The following is a 21,343-nucleotide window of genomic DNA, read 5'->3' as shown; positions in this document are numbered from 1 at the left end:
ATAAGCTTCAAGAATCTGCAAGTGGCCACCATTGCCGGGTCTGGAATTAAATTCCATGCCTCGATGAGATTAATAATTGCAGATTGGAAGTCCTTCATTGTGGTGTAGTCCTTCTTGGATAGCAATGGGAAGTTATAAGATATGCGTGCATTGTTCTTGTGCTGCAACTCCCATTGCCCCCAGAGTCCACCTTTGCTCCGTGGGATAAAATAGGGGGTTGGCCCTTATATGGCTTGGAGTTGCTTTGTAGATTATGGCGTAATACAGTTCCTTCTTTAAGTACATGCGTTGCCAAGATGGTTGATGTGGAAGCATGTCCTCCCACACCTATGTCTTAAACGGTGGCATCTCTTGAGATCCGTCCATGCGAGGATCGTCTTTGTGGTGGTCCTAGTGCCATTTCCTGGCTAAGTACTTGATCTCCTCTGTGACGATCCGAATCTCCAGGAAGTTCGTCAAAGTGTGCGCTGCCAGGCCTTTATCTTTGAATCGCATCTATGCCCAACTCATTCCCTCTTATCTGCTTATGGTTGCGGGGTTTTTGGTGTATCACTGTATGGCTTGTAAGGGTAGATTTGAAATTTGGTTTTATGCGACCATTCTGTGTAAGGGATTGGGCGATTCTCTCGAGGTGAATGTGGAGAAAGAAGGGATCGGCTTGGAACTTCCATGTTTCCGCATGGATAAGATCTGCCGTTCCTTTTGTTCCATGTAAAAGTCCCCAAAAAGTTCCTTCAGCATGGCGATGCGCTCTTGAATCTGCTCATCTTTCAGAATCACTTGGCTTGGAAACTCTTTGTGGAAGAGTTGACGGTCACTGGGTTGAGGTAGTGAAGGATCTTCTTGAAGAATCTCCTCAACTGTTGGCACGGCGCCCATAGATTTCAGATGCAGTGGGCTGTCCGATGGAGTTTTGAGGGTAGCCCAATCCGGATCTTCTATCTATTGAATGTCGGCATCCGCTAGTGGTGGTTGACTTGAAAAGGGATTGGGTTGATCATACCACGGCATGTTGCACTCTACCCTTCATTGGCATCTCCCCTAGAGAAGGTAGATCACTTTGTGTCCACCAATTGGCACCCACCAATTGGCACCCAATGCAGTTGTGTCCTTCGTTTGCCTGGCGTTGGTGGTGTTGACGACAGTCTGGCGGTTCGAATCGGCGAGCATCTCTTTAAGGGGTTGCAGCAATTTCTAACCATGCTCGTCGATCTTGAAGTTGGGGTCACCAATTTGAGTATGGATCTTGGCTCATATTGTTTCTTATCTTGATCTTTTAATATCTCCATCACCTCCTTTAGTTGCTTGAAGTTTTGTCTGTAATCGCGCGATTTTCTTGGTGTGTACATCCTTCGGGCAACTGTCTCTTCATGCAACTCCGTGAACTGCTTGTCTCCAAAACTCCATGGACAAATGTCCAATCCTTGTCCTTTAGAGTGAAAAGCTGCATGGTTGGAGTGGGGATTTTTGTAGGTTTTATACGAGCATTCGGGTTAGCTCAGCATTTCTCTCTTGAAGGACAGCCATGCCCTTTTTAGTATCCTCTAGCTATAAGCGCAAATCATCCTTGTTTTGTCGTATGTGCTTCAATGCTTCATCATCAGTCTCTCCTTTTTCCGATTGAAGTGTATGTGGATCTCTTTGTGCGGTAGCTGTACCCGAAGGTGGCAGTTGCTTCTTAAGCTGCTGCATCAGGTGTGACCTTTCTTTCTTCACTTCTTCATATGCCTTCTTCAGATTGTCATTTTGTTGGCGCTTCTTTTGTAGCTGCTCTTCCAAAGCTTTGACTCTTGAATGGCATTCGTCAAGGTCCTTCGTGGCTACTTTCTTCTTGTTGGCCTTGTAAATGCTTGGAAGCTCTTCCTACAAAATCGATTCCTATCCTCGGTCATTTCCATCAATTGCTTAAGGGTTGCTCCCAATTTTCACATTGTTGGGAGTTTGGGTGTTCCTTCGATTTGTTGTTGTGTCTCTAGCAACCCCAGAAACTCTCCTCATTTGCCCTTTTCGCTCTTGCAGCAGCTATCTTTTGATTTTTTCCTTGAAGCTCCTCTTCTGAGAATTGAAGCGCGGTTACAAGCCTTACTGAAGCATTCATCGCCTTTTGGAGAAGAATGCAATGATCCACCAGGGTGTAATGTGGCATCATGTGTAGCTCGTCGTCTCGCAGGGGTGGTGTAATTCGATACAGAGATCAGTCTCCTTGCTGGCTACTTGTGCTATACCACCATGGACTGTACCCGGAACTCCAATCAATGGGTTGGCGATGAGGGTTGTTTGTACCTTGCCCTTCATTGCACCTTCCATGACTTTAGGTGCGCTTTGCTCCACCAGTGCAACACGTTTACCCCGGACTTGTGATGTACCCTTACTCTTTCCTTGCACAGTACTCTGGCCCTTGTCTTGGCTAGTACTATCACGGGTTGAAATTGAAGGAGTCTTTGATTGCTGTGGCTCCGAGAACCCTTCCCTTGTGGTCCTTCATCCGTGGAGTCGTTGTCATCGTCATCCTTCTTCTCAGCCCCATCTATATCAATGATGGGATTGTTGACTCTAGGGATCCGAAGTTTCTTGAAGCTAACACCTCTTCTTGGTCCACCTCCTCGCTTGAGGGATATTGGACATCCTTGTCCTCCATCTGCATCTCTCCTCTCCTGATTCGGCGTCCATGAGCTTTTTGTGCACACATGAGAAAAGGTGGCAAAGGCCGTTCTCATGGTACAATTTCGACTCTTGCTTCTATACTTTGCGCTGAATGGTAAATATTCTTTCCTTGAGCTGCGCCATGAGTGCCCAATTGTTTGCATAGAGTTCCTTTGCATTGTCATATGGGGGAAGAGACACTGGAGCAGCTTCTAAGGTCATCATTTCATCCCCATCTTCATTGAAGTCCTCACCTTGCTCCATAAGTGTGTACCATGCACGTAGACATCACACAATGATGAAGATGCTTTGATCGGTAAGGAAGCTCCATTCTGGGCCAGTGATATGCCCTGCCAATGTTGAGAAGGCGATGAAATCATGTGTTGTGGAATTACCAAAAGTCTTCAGCTTGGCACAAGTTGTTGTTGTGAGCTCCTTTATATTGATAGTGAACTTCATCATAGACATTGTTATATTGCCTTGGACCAACTCTAGCGCTTCCGAAACTTTCTTTGGTTCCCACAAAAGTTGTCCCACAGCATTGAGAGAAGTGAGAACTACTATGAGGCACTGGTTTTGGTGTAGTCAATCTCTTCCTGGGGCAAGGGCCTTTGGGCAAGGGCCTCTTGTGAGAGTGATTTGAGCTTTACAATGACTTCATCCCTGTGTTTCTCTTCCTTCTCCTTTGCCTAGAGCTTTGTTCTGCAACAAGCAGCGAGCTCTGCTTCTAAGGCCTTGCACTCCTGAATCGCCTTTTGCAATGATTCCTCTTTACTCTTTGTCTTTTCCAAAAGGAGAAGATTTTCCTTGAGTTGTGAAGTGAGGTCGTCAACTTTACTTTTTGAAGCTTTTCATTTTTGCACACCGCCTCTTTATAGTTGTCTGGAGATTAGCTAAGTTACCTTGCAACTCCACTTTGAGATGCGTAGCTGCTTGCAGCCTTGCTTCATAATCCTCTTTGATTGCCTTTGTGGCGACAGCAATCTTTTGTAGCACCAGGTCATGCTGCTTTTCTTGGTACTCCATCATTAGCATTTGTTGGGTGACCATCTAGGCATCTTTGGCTTCTAATGGGGCTTGAGATAGAGTAGACTCAGAACTAATGCTTTCCTCCATATGTATTTTTCCAGAGAGCTGGTGTAGGTAATCAGAGGCTTCTTGCTTGCGCTTATGACTTTGGAGAGAAGTTTTGCAAAGGCCCTGGATGCTGAAGGGTACAATTTCCGAACCTTGTGGGAATTGACCTTCACTGCCCCGGACTGAGGAGGTGGCAGTCCCCTGAGCATTGAGAGGTTGGGGCTGTCCCCTGGGGTGGTTGCGGTTGCTGATGCAACTCTTCTTGTCTTTGGGGTGGTATGGGTTGTTCTCTAGCCGCCTCAAGATTGGTTGCTGGTGGGTTTGGTGTGGCGGGTGTGATCTTTATATCCTTCAACACACTGTTAGGGGCACACAAAGACGCGAGCATTGCTGTGTTAGGAGCCGGCAGTGGGGCAGGTTAGCTCCTTGATAAAGAACACGGGTGAGCAGCTCTGCGGGTTGCACAATGTTGGGTTGATCTTCCTCAATCCTTCAAGGAGGGTGGTTGTTAAAACCCTAAGATCTCTCTAGATAATTGTTATGCATAAAACATGCATAAAACAGGCATAAACTCAACCACCCAACCACCCCCGAGCCCAAGGGATGCACACATGAATAATGAATGAAATACATCATACCTCTACCTTGATGTCCCATACCATCAAGAGGTATAACTCCAATCCAATAGCATGTAGCTATAGTGTGAAATGGTAGATGAGTAGATATGGATCTCTACATAAGAGATCATAGCATAGCCCAAGCTCCCAAAGCTTCCAAGCCCCCTTGAGTGTGCCCCATGCCCCTATTATATAGGAGGGCCCTCAAGTGACTCTTGACTTTCCATTCCTCATGTGTGACCCTTGGATGCCTGACCCTAACCTTAAACCTTAAGGTTAGTCCCAACCCATGCTCCACTACAGCTTGTTCCCATGCTCCCATGCTCACAAGCCTAATGTGGGTTAGCCTCCTAGTATATGCACACATAATGTGTATATAACATAGCACACATAGTGTACATATAACATACTTCCCCTCTCTCAAAACATTGCACTCTTGCAATGAAAAGAAGAAGAACTGTGCTGAACAAACTCAACCGACTCCCAAGTCGAATTCTCAATTTCCCTATCTTTCCACCTAATTTTAACCTCAGGGATTAGTCAACTACAAAGTTTCCTTTCCCTGAATTCAAGTACCTTATCAGGTTCATGTGGAACATAGGATAATTCATCGACTTCAACGAGTTCTTGAGGAGTAACTGTGTCATCCTCACCTCCCAGTTTCCCTTTCAATCTATCGATATGAAAGACTGGATGAACCCTAACAATTGGAGGTAGTTTTAGTTCATATGCAACTATGCCAATCCGATATATAACTCGAAATGGGCCACAATATCTAGGAGATAAATTCGAGCATTTTCCCATTGCCAAAGTCTGAAAATCTTTAAGAACATTAAAATAAACCAACGCTCCTGGTTCAAAAGACCGAGATGAGCGTCCCCTATCAGCATAAAACCGTGCCCTATCATGAGCACTCCTGATAGTATCCCGAGCTTCGGTCAGAATTTCCTACATATCACGCAAGAAATCCCTCGATGCATCAAGCTCGATGTCCTTAAGACTGACATCAATAGGTGCCCTGAGTTGATACCCATACATAAGTATGCACGGACTAAAATAATAGCCGTAAATTTAGAACTGTTATAGGCAAATTCCATCATTGAAATATTTTCCAATATGATGATTTTCTAGAGACATGCACGAAGCATATCCTCTACAATCTGATTCATACACTCTGTTTGCCCATCAGAATACTGCGGATGATCAGAACAATTCACATTCAAAGTAACTTTTTTGTTGTAAACCTTTCGGAATAAACTAGGAAAGCATGGCATTATAACAGCAGAAACCAGGGATTCATCGGCGCCCCGACATACCCACATCTGCATATGGAATAATCGACGTCTCGAGTTACCCATATCAACATAGAGAGTCATCAACGTCTCGATGAGACACATATATCCATCCGTAAACCTATCAGGCTGATTGTGTAAATCACCTCTAAAGTACGGAACTAGAGAAAGAAATGCCGAAACAAAGGAAGAATCCAAATTTCCTTATCCGAACAACAAGATAAACTTGTTTGAACTCTAAAGAAAGAGATTTCAACAAGTGAAAATGCCGATGAGATTACCCTCATCAAAACATGCAGGCTATAGATAAAAGAAATTTATCTAGAGAATGCCCACACTATAACTTCTAGTGAATTTAGAAAATAAGATTGTCTTTGAATGTTGAGATCAACATGCTAAGTGATGTAAGCAAAGCAACAATCTTGAGCCCAAATTATCCCATAAGATAATATATGTGAGGGATCCCTAGCGTCCCATACCACCATGATACCACCCATACATACCTTAACAATTTGAAACTCTCTAGTATGCCGTCTAGGAAATATGAATAAAATCCTGTATAAAAGGAATAAGATGGCCTTATCCAGACTTTCACATACTAAACCTGTCTCTGTATACTTGAGACTACATCAAGGAATAAATCCTTCTGAGTACATCATTAGAAAAGAAATTGAATTATTGGCGCCTTTCTAATGATAACTACCCAAAACACAATAAAGTTAGGGTAGAAAAATAACTCACCTAGATATATAAGTAACTAGGTATCCGAGTTGGAATATATACAAGAGTATAAGAAATATACTCCAAAATTACGTGCAAAAAACAAAGGCAAATGCTACCTTCAAAGCACATGTAATTATTCAAAAGATCAAAAGATCCTTATAAAACCATGGATAAAAGCATAGAAGCTCCTTCAATCCATAAATAACATAGTTGATCATAAAAATCAATGCATACCATCTAATGGACATAAATCATGCCAAAAGAAGCATTAAAATTGGTGGCCAACTCATCAATCCGGAGTATATGAACATTGTGTTGTTCAAATAAAACTCCAAAGTAAGAAAGTGAAACACATGTGTGTAGCACTCAATAAGAAAACCCTAGACATAAGTGATCTAGGCAGCACATGATGAGTCCATATAAAACTTGGAAATATAAATCCACCAAAACAAACCGATCAACTAACCCATGATAGAAGCTTAAAAAATTAAGCACAACCCACACTTTAATAAGTGCAAAATAAATTATCATGGAAAAGTGTCAAAGGTGAAACACACTTTGAACGTAAATTATAGCCATCAAAAGAAATTAAGGAACATGTCCAAAAAGAATGGCTAAACAATGGTAAAAAATCATGAATACATCGTTTAGAATTAATCCAAACATAAATTTCCATTAATACGAGATATAATCGTATTAATAATATGCGAATAACACGCATCTATCTAATGTCAGTACGAGAAAACGTACTTCAACATTAAATAACCCTCGAAAATATTAAATTCTCGAGAAAAAAAATTATCATGATTTTTTCCTATTTTTCCCAAATTTTACAGGGCCTCAAAATATAAAAATTTTGAATTCCACCAAACCTATCTCTTGGCATTCCAAACCTATATTTTTCAAGAAAATTTTTAGCAATTTAATTTGCCAAAATACCATTGATATTTAAAAAATACCAATTTTTAGGATTTCTAAATATAATATCTAGAATATTCCTAATTTTCCCTGAGAATCCCATCGTTCACGAAATTTTCAATTCCGCCCGACAATTCTCAAATCCAATGAAAATTTTTAATTTTAATGGATTTTTCTAATTTTCTGGGTCAAAAAATATAATTTTAAAGGAATTTGAATGGTCGCGGGCGCCCGAATGGACACACCACATGCCAAACACCAACCCCACATTTTTCCAAAATTTAAAATAACCTTTGTCTAATTTTCCACTAATTTTCAGGAATTTTTTGAAATTTTTAATCAACCCCGAACGCATTTAGAATACGAACGGTCAAAAAATTTCGGAATTCCAACGGTTTTCCCGGAATACGGAAAGCCAAAAGTTTTGGGAAAATGAAAAGACAAAAAAAATCGGAATGTGAAAGGTCAAAGGTTTCCGGAATACGGAAGGTCAAAAGTTTTTTCGGAATTCGGAAAGCCAAAAGGTTTTGGGAAAACGGAAAGCCAAAGGTTTTCCGGAAGATGAAAAGCCAAAATTTTTCAATAAGAAATTTTCAGGAATTTTTCAGAGTTTTTTTACTCAAATCCTGTAATTTTCAGAAATTTCTAGGCTTTTTTCCCAAGCTTTTTTCTTGAAAAATATCAAAAAGCTTTTTTTTTTAAATAAAAAACTCATTTTTTTTAAAAAAATGAAAAAAAATAATAAGCTTTTTAAAGCTTATATGGGAATTTGATTTTTTAGGGAGGGGGGGGGGGGCGTTTTTCCGCCGGCGGCTGCTGCGCAGCCCCCCCTCCTCCCGTCGCTTGTGCGTGAAAGAGAGGGAGAGAGAGATGAGATCTCTCTTCTCCCCTCTCCATTTCCATCTCTCCAATTCCATCTCACCTCAATCTCTTCTCTCTCTCTCTCTCTTAATCAGAGAGAGATTAACTTAATCTTTGGTTAAGATTTTAATTAAACTTAATCATAATTATGATTAATTATGATTTATGCTTAAAAAATATCATTTTAAAGAGATTTTCTCACGGAAAAGAGAAGGAAAAATCAGATTTGAGAGACGGAGAGAACCCCACGCACACGGGAGAGCAATTCATGCATCAACACGCTGTCCCCTACTGAATTTCAGTAGAAATTGACAGAAATTTGATCGCATTCCCGCGGAAAAAACCCGCAAAAAATGTATAAAAATACATTTTTAATCATAAAAATGCTCAAAAAATTCCTAAAAATTTAGGAAAAAATTTCTAAAAATTATAGAAATTCAGGGAATCCATCCTACAAAAATATCCACCATAAACTTTATGGTATTTTTGTAAAAAATTCCATTAATGCTCGATTTTAATCATAAAAAATAGAGAAAAATAGCATTAACTCACGGTATTCCCCCGCAACGTCGATTCGTCCATTGAATTGAAGTACCACACGTTCCAATCACCATAACGATGATCCATGTGCATTTCATCAACACAAATCAACAAAAGATAACATTTTATTAGTAAATATTAAAATTTACTAAAAAAAATCAACAATTAAATAGAGATTGCTCTGATACCACTGTTAAAACCCTAAGATCTCTCTAGATAATTGTTATGCATAAAACATGCATAAAACAGGCATAAACTCAACCACCCAACCACCCCTGAGCCCAAGGGATGCACACATGAATAATGAATGAAATACATCATACCTCTACCTTGATGTCCCATACCATCAAGAGGTATAACTCCAATCCAATAGCATGTAGCTATAGTGTGAAATGGTAGATGAGTAGATATGGATCTCTACATAAGAGATCATAGCATAGCCCAAGCTCCCAAAGCTTCCAAGCCCCCTTGAGTGTGCCCCATGCCCCTATTATATAGGAGGGCCCTCAAGTGACTCTTGACTTTCCATTCCTCATGTGTGACCCTTGGATGCCTGACCCTAACCTTAAACCTTAAGGTTAGTCCCAACCCATGCTCCACTACAGCTTGTTCCCATGCTCCCATGCTCACAAGCCTAATGTGGGTTAGCCTCCTAGTATATGCACACATAATGTGTATATAACATAGCACACATAGTGTACATATAACAGTGGTATAGAGGTAGGAGGAGCAATCCTTGTTGTCAAGAACACAAGCTAGGGCAGTTTGGTTCACTCTATACACATGTTCCACTGTGGTCCAAGAAGTGAGAAAGTCAAATACTTGGACTACACTTGCCAACTCTTTATCCAGAATCTTACTATACCTGAAGTTCTTTTTTGCATCTTGAGGAATGAGCTATTTGGCCTTTATTTCTGGTAGCTGCAGGGGTATCACTTTGGGTGATGTTGCATTGATTAGTAATGTTGTTGCTACCCTTCCTTGCGTGAGTTGAACTGTATGCTCCACCCCATTTGGACCCTTGAAGATACCCATTTGTGTCTTCGCTTCAAAAGAGGCCATGAAGTCTGCGCATGCCTATATGTCTACGCCAAGCAGTAGAAGATCTATTAGCTGCTGTAGACCTATTGCGAGACGACAGAGCTTCTTGTACTTCTCCTCCTTCAGAATCTGGTAAGTGGGGTTGGTGTAGACACATATAGTGACTTGCTGCCCTGTGTAGGCAATGACCTTTCCTTGCACGAAGTGCCCACCAACATGCTCCATATCCTTATTGTAAAGGATGAGAACCTTATTGCCTTGCCTTGATGTTGTTGATGCCATTGCTGCTTTTTGTAAAATGTAATTATGAGTACCTGTGCTTGCATATGCATTGTATGCGTAACACCACCTTTGTGTAATAATGCTGTGAAGTGAAAATTTTTAAAAAGATACATTAAGATGAAGATAATATATACATAGGTATTATCCCAAACATTATTACTATAGGAAGATCCATGCCTCTTTGGGTTTTCACAAATCTCCCTCCTGGGCGTGCCTGCTGTGGCAACCAAATTTTCACGCTCCCAGGGCTACTCATGCCCTAAAGGGATTTTCGTAAGTAGCTTATTACTAGAACGTCATCTTTTTTCATTTTTATTTTTTAAAGTTATTATTGTTTCCTTCACTTCGATCAGTAGAGATAGTCACTAGGAGTCGTTGGAACACAGGTGGAGCATTAGAATACTCGAATGGAAAATTATGGTGATAGTGAGCATGGGTGACCATCAATTTGACCCTGTTGTTGTTGATAATTTCCTTTGGAAGATGGGGCCAGAATCGCTAAAGAATATCTACTCATACTCAGTTTGCTCCTCTTCATATGGTATCCAGTGCTGAAAGGCCTGTAAAAAATCATCCTCCGGCTCCACTTTGGCAAAAAATACCGTCGTGCGATTGGAGTGGGTGTTCACCATCAGTGTTTGGCATCAATGGTGGGGCCTTACTAAAACACCATCGCGAGACAGCTACATGTGGCATTTAAGTAAGTCCGCGGCGTGGGATAGTTGAAGGATTTTCATAGGTGTGGCGAGTGGGTACTTCCTTCAAAGGATGATTTCTTTAGTAGCTCTTGACAGGACGGGGATTGTGTCCAAGGGAAAGACGATCATTTTCCTGGTGGAGACAGGAGACCCTTGACGATTCTCCAAATTCTAAGAATATAGGTTTGGTGCTTGTAGGTTGAAATAGGTTCATGGGAGGGAGAGGCGCCATTGGTTCTTTCCCCTTTGCATCGACTAGAATCGGCTTGACATCCTGAGGCTGAGGGAATATTCTTTGAATAGGATCCTTGGGGATCCACAGGCAGTAGCCTTGCGCTTTCAGCAAAGCTCTTGAAACCCATTGTTTATGAAGGCGGTTGGGTTTCTTACTCATCGGCGTTAGGCTTGGAGTGGGGATAGGTTGTCGTTTGGGAACCCATTTCCACTGCGTGTTTTTCAGAGCCCGTCTATAGTGTAGTGGTTGTGTGTGGGGGCTCATTGTGTGCATGTGATTTGGGTTAGTCGAGTTAGTAGTTAGGTGAAAGGGGGTTAGTTCTTTGGAGATTGTGGGGGTTTGGCGAGGGGTATATGCAGAGTGCAACGTAATACTACAGTGGAGCTAGACCCACATGTATCTTTGGGGTGGCAGGTGCTCTATATTCTTCAGTTGCCTTACCTCATTCTCACGGCTGCTTGAGGCCTCATCTAGGACTATGCCCCCAAAATCGATGGTATGATGACGAGTGTCTTGAGTAGAGAGCTCACCTATGTAGTGAGGTGGCTCTAGGGTCCCTTACTCATAGACAGACACACCTCTTTCCGATGTTTCATACGACAAAGGAAAAGAGTCTTCCTTGCTTAGCTAGAGCAAGAGTTTTGTTACAAGTTTCTTAGCCAAGATTCTAGATAGGCTTAGAGATTGTTTTAGGAGCACCGCCCGGCCACTCCGGGACTCCCTCGAGTCCCATCACATCCACAAATTCTTGGAGTCAGTATGCTATAGCTCTCTACCAGGTCTCAGCCGTCCCAGATACATCTACTTTTTTCAGAGAGGTAGTGATGCGTGATGCCATTGACAGGTTGGAAGCAAGGAAGGCCTCAGATCATAAGGATTTGGGTGGCAAAGCACTTTATATATGCGAGGGATATGATGGCTCCTTTGTTGGTTCATATGTTTAACAGGGCTCTTTGTGAGGGTTTTCCCGTTGTGTGGTTGATAACACCTTTGTGTCCATCTTGAAATTTGGGGATCCTATAGACTCGGGCAATTACTGCACCATCATGATTTGCGATACTTTGGCCAAATGGCATGCCTCTATTCTTGAGCATGAGCTTAGCAGCTGGACAGAGGCTCAGAGCAAGACACGGGCACCAAGCCAGGCATGCCATATATTTACACTTAGGGCCATCATTGAGGAGGTCATGGCAAAAGGGATGGAGGATATATAGTTGCTTTGTAGATTTTCACAAAGCTTTTGATACAGTATCACTTGCTCAGCTTCTGAGGAGGCTATATGACATGGGAGTACCTACAAAGCTCACTCGCGGGGTCTTATCCTTGTATATGGCAATTTTGGGTAGAATGAGGAAAATCGAGGGTGATATAGAGCTTGAGAGCACCATTGGGGTGAAGCAGGGATGCCCTCTTTCTTTGGACTTAATAATGATGAGGTGTTTGATTTTATAGAGAGGCGGGAGGGGGGGCCCACATATATACTTTTACTTATTTATGTAAATGACAATTTGCTTATAGTAAACTCTTCAGAGGATATGCAATGACATTTGGAGGCATTATGGTCGTATGCTTAGTTGAGGGGCCTCATTGTTAACCATAAGTTTACTTATGGGGAGTCTATTGTGGAGTATGTTACCTGATATGTATATTTGGGGATTTTTTTTAGTAGCTCGACTTTCTTTATGAGGGCGGCAGTAGATGCGAGACTGACACGAGGTTATGTGGCTCTTGGGATGCTGGAGAAGATGTCGAGGTAATAACAAGCAGTCTCTATGTGAGATTTTGTTTGGGTGTGACTGCTTTCAATCTAAATTGTTGTGCCTGTTGATGCAGGTCTGGTAAAAATTGTAAAGAAGCATGATAGGTTGACGAGTGCGTGGTTACAGTTGTCCTTCATCCCAGATGCACCTCGTCAACCTTTCTACAGCATGGATATACTGTCTAGGCTTGTAAGGGATTGTGAAAGCAATTTTCTGTCACTCTTTCCAAGCTGTACAGGAGAATCTTCTGATGAGCCCTCATTTGAGAGGGACACAAGGGAAAATGTTTTCGAGGATGATTCAATTTTTAGTGAGGATGTCATAAAGCAATTACACAAGAATACCTTGGTAGCATTTCAGACAATCAGAAATATGGGCAGGGGTAGCTCAACTTACAACGCGTTGTCCTTACCACCGTGTGAAGACAACGAAGATGCAAGTTCAGTTGTGGATGAAGAGTAATTTGTGATTGAAGAACTATGAAGGTTTGTTCTTACATTTGTATTATAAACACGATGTCGTGAATGAGCAGCTGCGGCTGTCTCACAATGGAGACTTTCCAAGCTGATTGTTCATTTCTGCACCAGCCAGAATTTAGGTAGTGTTGCATATTTTAAGGATATTGTGATAGAATTGTGAATGGTTTGATTGTAGTTTTTGTCGCGTTTGAGAGTTGGTGCCCTTTTGAGCTTGTAATAAGCTCAACAAACATTGTGACTCCTGAGATCATATAGAGTAATTATCATTGTTTCTAGAAATGAGACATCAATCTCGTGCGCCATTTTTTCAGCTTGAGTATTTTATTTCTCGTGCAAGTAATCAGCACTTGGTCTTGGTGCTGTGGATTGGTTCAGGTGTCAAACCTCTTATTTTCAGCTGGAGTGATGTGTGGAGCAGTGCACAAGTATTGTAATGGCGAAATGGAGGTGTTTGTTTACCAAAAATCTGGCTGCCATCCCCTTTTGGAGTTATTTTTTTGGAAAGGTGCCCACAAAATATTTTAAAGGTCTCAACGATAGTACATGTTGCTTGATCAACTTCAAATTTTGTTCTTTTTGAAATAATCGCTTTCGGAGCATGCTTAATTCAAACCTTAAAAGGAACAGACCCCCTTTCACATTGTACAAGGAATTTGGTTATTGGCATCAGAGTTCATTTAGAATGTGCTTAAATATAGATATCAATTTTTTACTGTTATGAACTGCTTGCCAGTCTTTTCATATCTTGTTTATGTAAGAGATCCAATGAGTCCACTGTACATTTAAGGAGAGAGAGAAAGAAAGAAAGATTATATTAATGTCTATGAAAGGCCAAAATGGCCCATGAGACAACCCTTGTATATGCAAATGTGTATCCATATCCTCTAGATATCATAGAAAGATGAAAGCTAAAATCAAAAGGGTACAACGGTACAAACAAAACCCAAAATAGTCAAGGTGTACGCACATGGCACTGTTGTTGAGGGGGGAGGCATAAGGGATCAAATCTAGAATCAATGCAAATCCTAAACTACCATGCTATAAAGTGTACAACCATGAGAAAAATGCATCTTCCTTGGGTCAATCGTGCTCTCCCTTGTTATGTGATGGTGTGCTAGAATATCACCATTTTGTGGTTGAAGTGGATCATGGATGGTCGGGTCAAGGATTTGGTGATCGTGGTCTTCATGTAGTCCTTGGCTCTCAATACAATCACCCCTCGTCGATGGGTGGGTCATAGGATGTGTGGCACTAGTACTTGTGGGGCTGTGATAGTCTAATTGTGGTTTGTCGCCTTTGTCTGTGGTGGTCAGTGGATCTGTGTTTGAGTGGCATCTCTTACATCTCAAGGATCCCCCACATGTCTGCATAGCTCCATAAGAAACAAACCCAAATATCTTTGGTCGTGGTAGCTCCATAAGAAACAAATCCGAACATCTTTTGTCATGGTAGGTAACAAATCAATCTAGAACCTATAAGATAAGATTTTTGTGCGTGAGGTTCTCTGCAGAACATGCCTTAAACGTTTCTCTCACCCCTTCCTCTCTCTCACACACACGCGTGCGCACACACACATACGCACATACACAACCCTTTCCTTTTGCTCTATCATACACACGCTCTCGTGTCGCTTCCCCTCACACACGCACACACACACACACACACACATCCATTTCCTCCTCCTCCTTTTTTTTGGTTTTTTTTTGAGAAAAGAGATTTACTCTTTAAGAGAACACCTCAAGGTCAATTACAATAGAGGTATCACCAAAGAAGAAAAGGATCTAAGGCAGTCTCAAGCTCGAAGCTCTTTGGGACTGCTTGATTACAACTTTAATTTACACTTAATCCTTTCAGATATTCTAGGCAACATTTCTTTTTGTTGTGGGTGACTGCCAGAGCTCCTTTTGAGTGGACTCTGTTGTTGGTGCCGTTAAGATTATTTTCTTCTTCTTGCACTGAGTTGATGGTGCTCTCTAATGAAGGAATTGGGTCCTTCTCTTTGAGAACTGTCACAATATTGTCATCCTCCCCCATTGGCATAGCCTTGAGAAGGACGGCTATGGCATCCTCATCATCTACAGGTGGCTTTACATAGGTGAATTGGGAGATAATACTTTTCATTTTATTGACAAAGGAAGCGATTAATTCATTAGGTTCTTTAATTAAACCATAAAGTTGCATCTTTAAACTAACCTTGGAGTGTATAGCTTGAGCCCCAAAATTTTTCTCTAAGGTATCCCATGCATGTGCTGCTATGTTACAATCATCTATGTGATGAATGTAGTTATCGTCAAGTGCAGTAATAATTATTCCTAGGGCTTGCTCATCCTTAGCTTTAATAGCTTCTCTAGTAGCTACACCCTCTTCCCCTTCAATTGGCTTAACTAGAGCCCACAAATAAGGTGCCCCTTGACCTTGGTTTTGCCACGTGTGGAAACCATGTCCATTGAATTTATCAGGGGACTTAGCATTAGTTGCCACCATGACTAAAGTAGATGCCATATTCTAGGGTGGTCTTACCACTGAGATAAATGTCCCAAGGCAGTGTCTGTAAACCCTTTACAACTTATTTGGATTAAAAAACAAAACTCAAAATAAAGAAAAAAACACATAGTAGATACAAATCTACTTGGACTTTGGTTTCTCAACGAACCTCCTAGTTGTGGTAGGGCAAAATCTCTTCCTTGCGGTCCTCCAAAACATACTGAAAGCCCCTGCGGAGGCGTGGCCCCAAAAGGTCCCAATAGCGCATAAAAAAGGCAGGCGTCAGTCCAATGCACTTAAGCCACGCCGCACGCCACCTATACAGCGTTTCCTTGTCGACTGGTAGCCTGTAGCAAAATATATACTATAGCGCCGCACCCAAGAAACCACCCAAATAAGTAAAAAATAGCAACACCATCCGCCAGACTCAAACCCACTACATGCTTATACTAATAATAGTATGTTTCCCATAGACCACAACACCAAGTGGGCCACGTTGTAGAAGGACCCGCGCCAAGGCTTCTTAAGCTTCTCCTACACAATCGATTACCATGGAAGTTGAGAGCTTTGAGAGAGAGATTAAGGGAGGCTAATGAGGTGATTAGGGGAGATAAATGGTGAATGAGCTGCCACAAATGAGGGATACCTATGGAGTGGATAGAGAGAGGATAACTAAACTAGCTCTTAATACCATGTTGGTTTCAAGGAGGGAGAGAAAGTGATCCATTCATATCCAAAGAGGCATCATATTCTCATTGATAAAAATGAAGTACATGAGGGCTTCTTATATAGATTGAGAGGGAGAGAGAGCCCATGACATAAGCGATGATGCAAAATGAGGAGTTCTCTAGCTAAGGGCTCGTTCCCACTGACTTAGGTAGAGAGTGGACAAGGTGAGGCTTACTTCTAACAAGAGTATAATCCGCCGTATCATCTCTGATGAGACATCTTTGAAGTAATCTTTCCCTTGGTACAATATCAAAAGCTTTGTGGAAATCCACAAAGCAATACATCCATTTGCGTTAGCCTGCTCAATAAGGCTCCTATACGTGAAGATGTGGTTGAGGGTGGAGTGATTATGCCAAAATTGGCCTATCCCAAGGGCTCGAAGCCCCTCCTCCTTTGCGAAGGTGCTAAGCTCGTTTGCAAAGGTGCTAAGCTCGTTTGCCATGACTAATCCATATATCTTGGCCAAAATATGGCCTACCATGATGCTCTTGTAGTTTCCTTGGTCCATGAGATCGCCTGTTTTTATGAATAGGAACAATGGTGTTCATGCCCCAAGACAGTGGGAAACCCTCAACCAAAGCCTTGTTAAATAGAATTGCAATGAAATGTGCTTGTGTGGCAGCTCCATTTGAAAAGTGCTCCCCCCATATCCCTATGCGATCTACAGCTCTCCCACATTGAAGTCTCCTCACTAGCTTTCTTCACCATGGAGGTGGTGAAGAATATTGATATAGTGGGGCATGACTTAGGTAAGTGAGGTAAGGGGCAATATGTGATATAACGATTCAAAGTAATTATTACAAGTGTGTGGATCTATGATGGGTGTGGGAAGCCTGCTTTTATGAAACCGCTTCCATGCTTTAGGTGAGTTGTTGCTCAAGAATAGTTGGTAAATGTCCCAATATTTGCTCATTTTGTGTGCCCAATTCTTACGACAAGCAATAATTTCCTTTGGTTGAGTTTGCTCAAGAATAGTTGGTAAATGTCCCAATATTTGCTCATTTTGTGTGCCCAATTCTTATGACAAGCAATAATTTCCTTTGGTTGAGTTTGCATTTAACACATTGTTTCGATGCGCTTTACAGTTAAGAATGCTTAAAATGTTCAAACCATATGATTAAGATACAAGTTTCTGAAGATATACTTGCTAAGAAATCAAGGTAAAACAAGATAGAAAAAAGAGCTATGCTAATTTCAAGCACAATCATCAAATCTTTCAAGAGGGTGATATGTTATTTCAACAGGTTAAGCTCAAGCACTATTCATTACCCTTAGGCAAATATTGCAAATTGAGTTCTAGGTATTATGGACCTTATGTTGTTATAAGAAAAGTAATTTACCCTAATACAAGCTACTATTACCATTGTATCTCAAAATGCATAATGTTTTTTACTTACGTTACTCAACAAGTAATTGCCGTACCCATTGAATGTCTTGGATGATTGGCAAGTAGTCACATTGGTAGATAGCACAATCACGGGTGAACCTTAGGAGATATTTGAAAGTTGTGTATGGTACGCAATTGTATTTTGAATGGATAGCATATTCAAAAGATGATGATACTTGGGAACGCGAGGATGTCTTGGATAGAATGTGTAATTTGAAAGAACCTGTGAAAAGGTGAGAAGAATCTACTGGGAGAGAATAAAGGGTAGGATCTCGATCGAGATAATGTGGTGGCGGTGACATGTAATGGTGACATGATGAGAGACCATATCTCCTTTGGAACCTTCTCATCTAAAGCCTTATTAGGTGACCGATTAATAAGATGAACAGCTGTATTGACAACATCTGCCCAAAAACCATTAGGTAATCTAGCATTGGACAACATGCTATGAATACTCTCTTGAATCGTACGATTCATCCTCTCAGCTACGCCATTCTGTGGAGGATTATATGGAGCAGTCAACTCTCTCTTAATGCCCTTCAAGTCACAAAAGTCCTGAAAGGCTTTAGAGACATACTTTTCACTATTATCTGTGTGTAAGCACTTAAGCTTTTGGCTACTGTAATTCTCCACTAGTGCAACAAACTTTTGAAAGGCTTCATCCTTTCACTTAAGAGGATACACCCACACCTTCCGTGTGTAATAATCTATAAACGTAGCAAAATATGAAGCACCTCCCAAAGACATAGTAGGCATAGCCCACACACATCAATATGAACCAAATTTAGAGGCTCACTTTTCCTCTTGCCACTTCTTTTATGTGCTGACGTGGTTTGTTTGCCAAACAAACAATGATCATAAAATAGAAAAATCTGAAAAATTAAACTCAAGAATATAGCGAAAACGAGATAAGATTTTCATTCCCTTTTGGCTCATATGGCCTAACCAGAGATGCCACAAAGAAGTAGACGGCTGCTCGGTTACTGCAGTGACATGATTTTTAACACTAGACACATGTACCATATAAAGTGTTCTAGACTTAGAACCACAAGCTACAACAAAAGAACCTTTGGTTATCTTCCATGAACAATCACCAAAAGTAACATGATATCCACCAGCATCAAGCTGTCTAGTGCTAACCAAGCTATGGCACATGTCTCACTTTCTTGAGCATAAATGAAGAACCATTGGCAAATCTAAGATGCACATCTCCCACTCCAACAATCTCATAAGCATAGTCATTGCCCAGTCGTACGCATCCTTTCCTACTTGCATCATACGAAACAAACCACTCTCTATGTGGAATAACTTGATTTAAAGATGCACAGGAATCAATGATCCAATTTTGTGACAACACATTGTTTGTGGCAACAAGAAATGCATAGTCAAGTGTAGAGGCATAGCAAATGTCACCATCATCACTCTCATGGACAATAGTGTTTGCCTCTTCAACCTTTGCCTTGCCTTTGTCATCCTTCTTGGCATCATCATTCTTTCCACCCAACTTCTTTTGCTCTCTTTTCCACTTGTAGCAATCCTTTTTAACATGGCCTTTCTTGCTGCAATGATAGCGCTCAATGTCTTTGTGACCATGAGACTTGCTATGATTTCTGCCTCTCTTAACAGATTTCCCCTTGCATTAGATCTTCCTCTAACACTAAGAGCATTGCCACCTTTTGAAGCATCAACATTCTTGCGGTTAACTTCCTCAGTGAGTAAAGCACTAGCAACATCTGGCATTTTCAGTCCATTCGCGGCTACACTATTACTAATTGTCATCCTGAAAGTGTCCCAACTCTCTGGCAAAGTAGTAAGTAGAAACATAGCTTTCAACGGAAATTGGAACCTTCTGTGCATGTAAGTGACTAAAGATTGCATTGAATTCATTCAATGCGATCATTCAAATGATCTGAGACTATCGTCCCTTCCTTCATTCGACAATCCACAAGTTTCTTTAGCCAATAGACTTGAGATGCAGCACTCTGCTTCTCATAAAGATCGCACAACTTGTTCCTTAAATCATATGCACCGCCATCTACTTCTTCGACATTGAAATAGACTGATTTTGACAAAAAGTCTAATGGTAGACTTTGCCAGCTCATCCCAATTATCTTCAGATATATCTTCGGGCTTTGCTCCTTGCAACTTTATTGGCTTAATCTACCTTTTTTGCACTAGAACATCCCAAATTTGCTTCTTCCAATATGAAAAGTTGGTCATGCTAAAAAGATTAGGAGGGCTTATGATCCTCAGAATCTACCAGCATAATGACTCAAATAACTTGCCAGAAGCCAATCCCAGTTTCCACTCTCAAGGACTACAAGGCTACACAGAGCCCCGAGTACCTACAGAGAGAAGGAGAAGAACTTGGAGTCATATTCTCATGTATACGACTTATACGAAAATCCCTCCTCTCAGCTTATGGGAAGCTTAGGATTACCTCCGTTTCCATAAATACTGTAATAGCTTAGTAATTGCAAAAAGAAGAAGTGGAAAGAGGCTTTCGATAGCTTAGTAATTGCAAAGAGAAGGTAATTGCAGAGGGAAGAAGTGGAAAGAGGCTTTCGATAGCTATGCGGTGACTACCTGCATGCCTTATATGCATATGGGAGTTAGAACATGCAAGAAAAGCAGAGGGGGAGGTGAAATTGCGCCATCTAGAGAGTGAGGAGCTTGATTTAGCAGATTCTGGCCTCTATTTTGGGAGGAAAAGGTGCTTTTTGGCTACATTTGCTCCTTGCTCCTTCTTTTCACCTATAATAGGTTAATTGAGACTTGTGGAGCAAGTTTATCCACTCTCTACCTTATCCCACCCCCTGGGCCATGTTCCCCCACTCCCGGGTGACTTCTGACACTTAATTAATATGTTTCGAGGTCGTTCCTAGGTTATTTTGATTCTCGTAAAGCATGTTGGAATCCCTAGGTCATTAGCTAATGGCTTATGAATGTCTTTAAGTACTTCTCGTACTTCATGTCCATTCCCGTTGAGCTTTGGCTCCTGTTAAGGTCTTCTGGAGTATTTTCTCTCTCTAGGTCTAGAGAGAGAAAATCATTGGAACTAGCAACATATGAATGTGCATTACTTAGCTAGCGGCTTATGAATGTCTTTGAGCTGATCTAGTGCTCCATTGTCATTTCCGTTGCATCCTAGCTCCCCTTAAGGTCTTATGGAGCATTTTATCTCTCTAGGTATAGAGAGAGAAAATCATCATTTTAGCTTCATCTAACAACTTATGAATGTACTTCTGCTCTTATGGCCTTCCGTAGACCAGCATTACATTCTTGTTAGTTGCCTTACTTTGTTAGAGTCCTTTCATGTACTTTCTCTCTCTAGATCTAGAGAGAGAAAGTCATCTTTTATGAGTCTGACTTTATTTTGATGACACGTATGCATTGTGTGTCCAGCAAAATAAAGTGCTGAGGTCATAAAAACATTGGTAATGTATCAAAATGATAATTTGATGACATTGCCGCGCCCTTAAATCATAGTCGTCCTCAACTATGCTTCGTAAAGGTGCCTTAGCCCATCTTGCTTGGGATCCACATTTAAGCAACAAAACACTTTCCGCAATAGATG

General features: G+C 41.2%; 1 protein-coding gene across 1 annotated transcript; it reads left to right on the top strand.

The window, feature by feature from the left end:
- Window positions 1-12,460: 12,460 nt before the first annotated feature.
- On the top strand, window positions 12,461-13,289 carry LOC147617964 (SPX domain-containing protein 4-like). The gene is made up of 2 exons (XM_086775613.1): window positions 12,461-12,680; window positions 12,761-13,289. The coding sequence occupies exons 1-2, from the start codon at window positions 12,647-12,649 to the stop codon at window positions 13,147-13,149; spliced, it is 423 nt and encodes a 140-aa protein (XP_086631739.1). The 5' UTR covers window positions 12,461-12,646; the 3' UTR covers window positions 13,150-13,289.
- Window positions 13,290-21,343: the final 8,054 nt, after the last annotated feature.

The sequence above is a fragment of the Cibotium barometz genome, chromosome 36 (genome assembly GCF_041138505.1).
Source record: "Cibotium barometz isolate CiBa-2024 chromosome 36, ASM4113850v1, whole genome shotgun sequence".
Classification (NCBI taxonomy): domain Eukaryota; kingdom Viridiplantae; phylum Streptophyta; class Polypodiopsida; order Cyatheales; family Cibotiaceae; genus Cibotium; species Cibotium barometz.
This window is presented reverse-complemented; position numbering and strand designations above follow the sequence as displayed.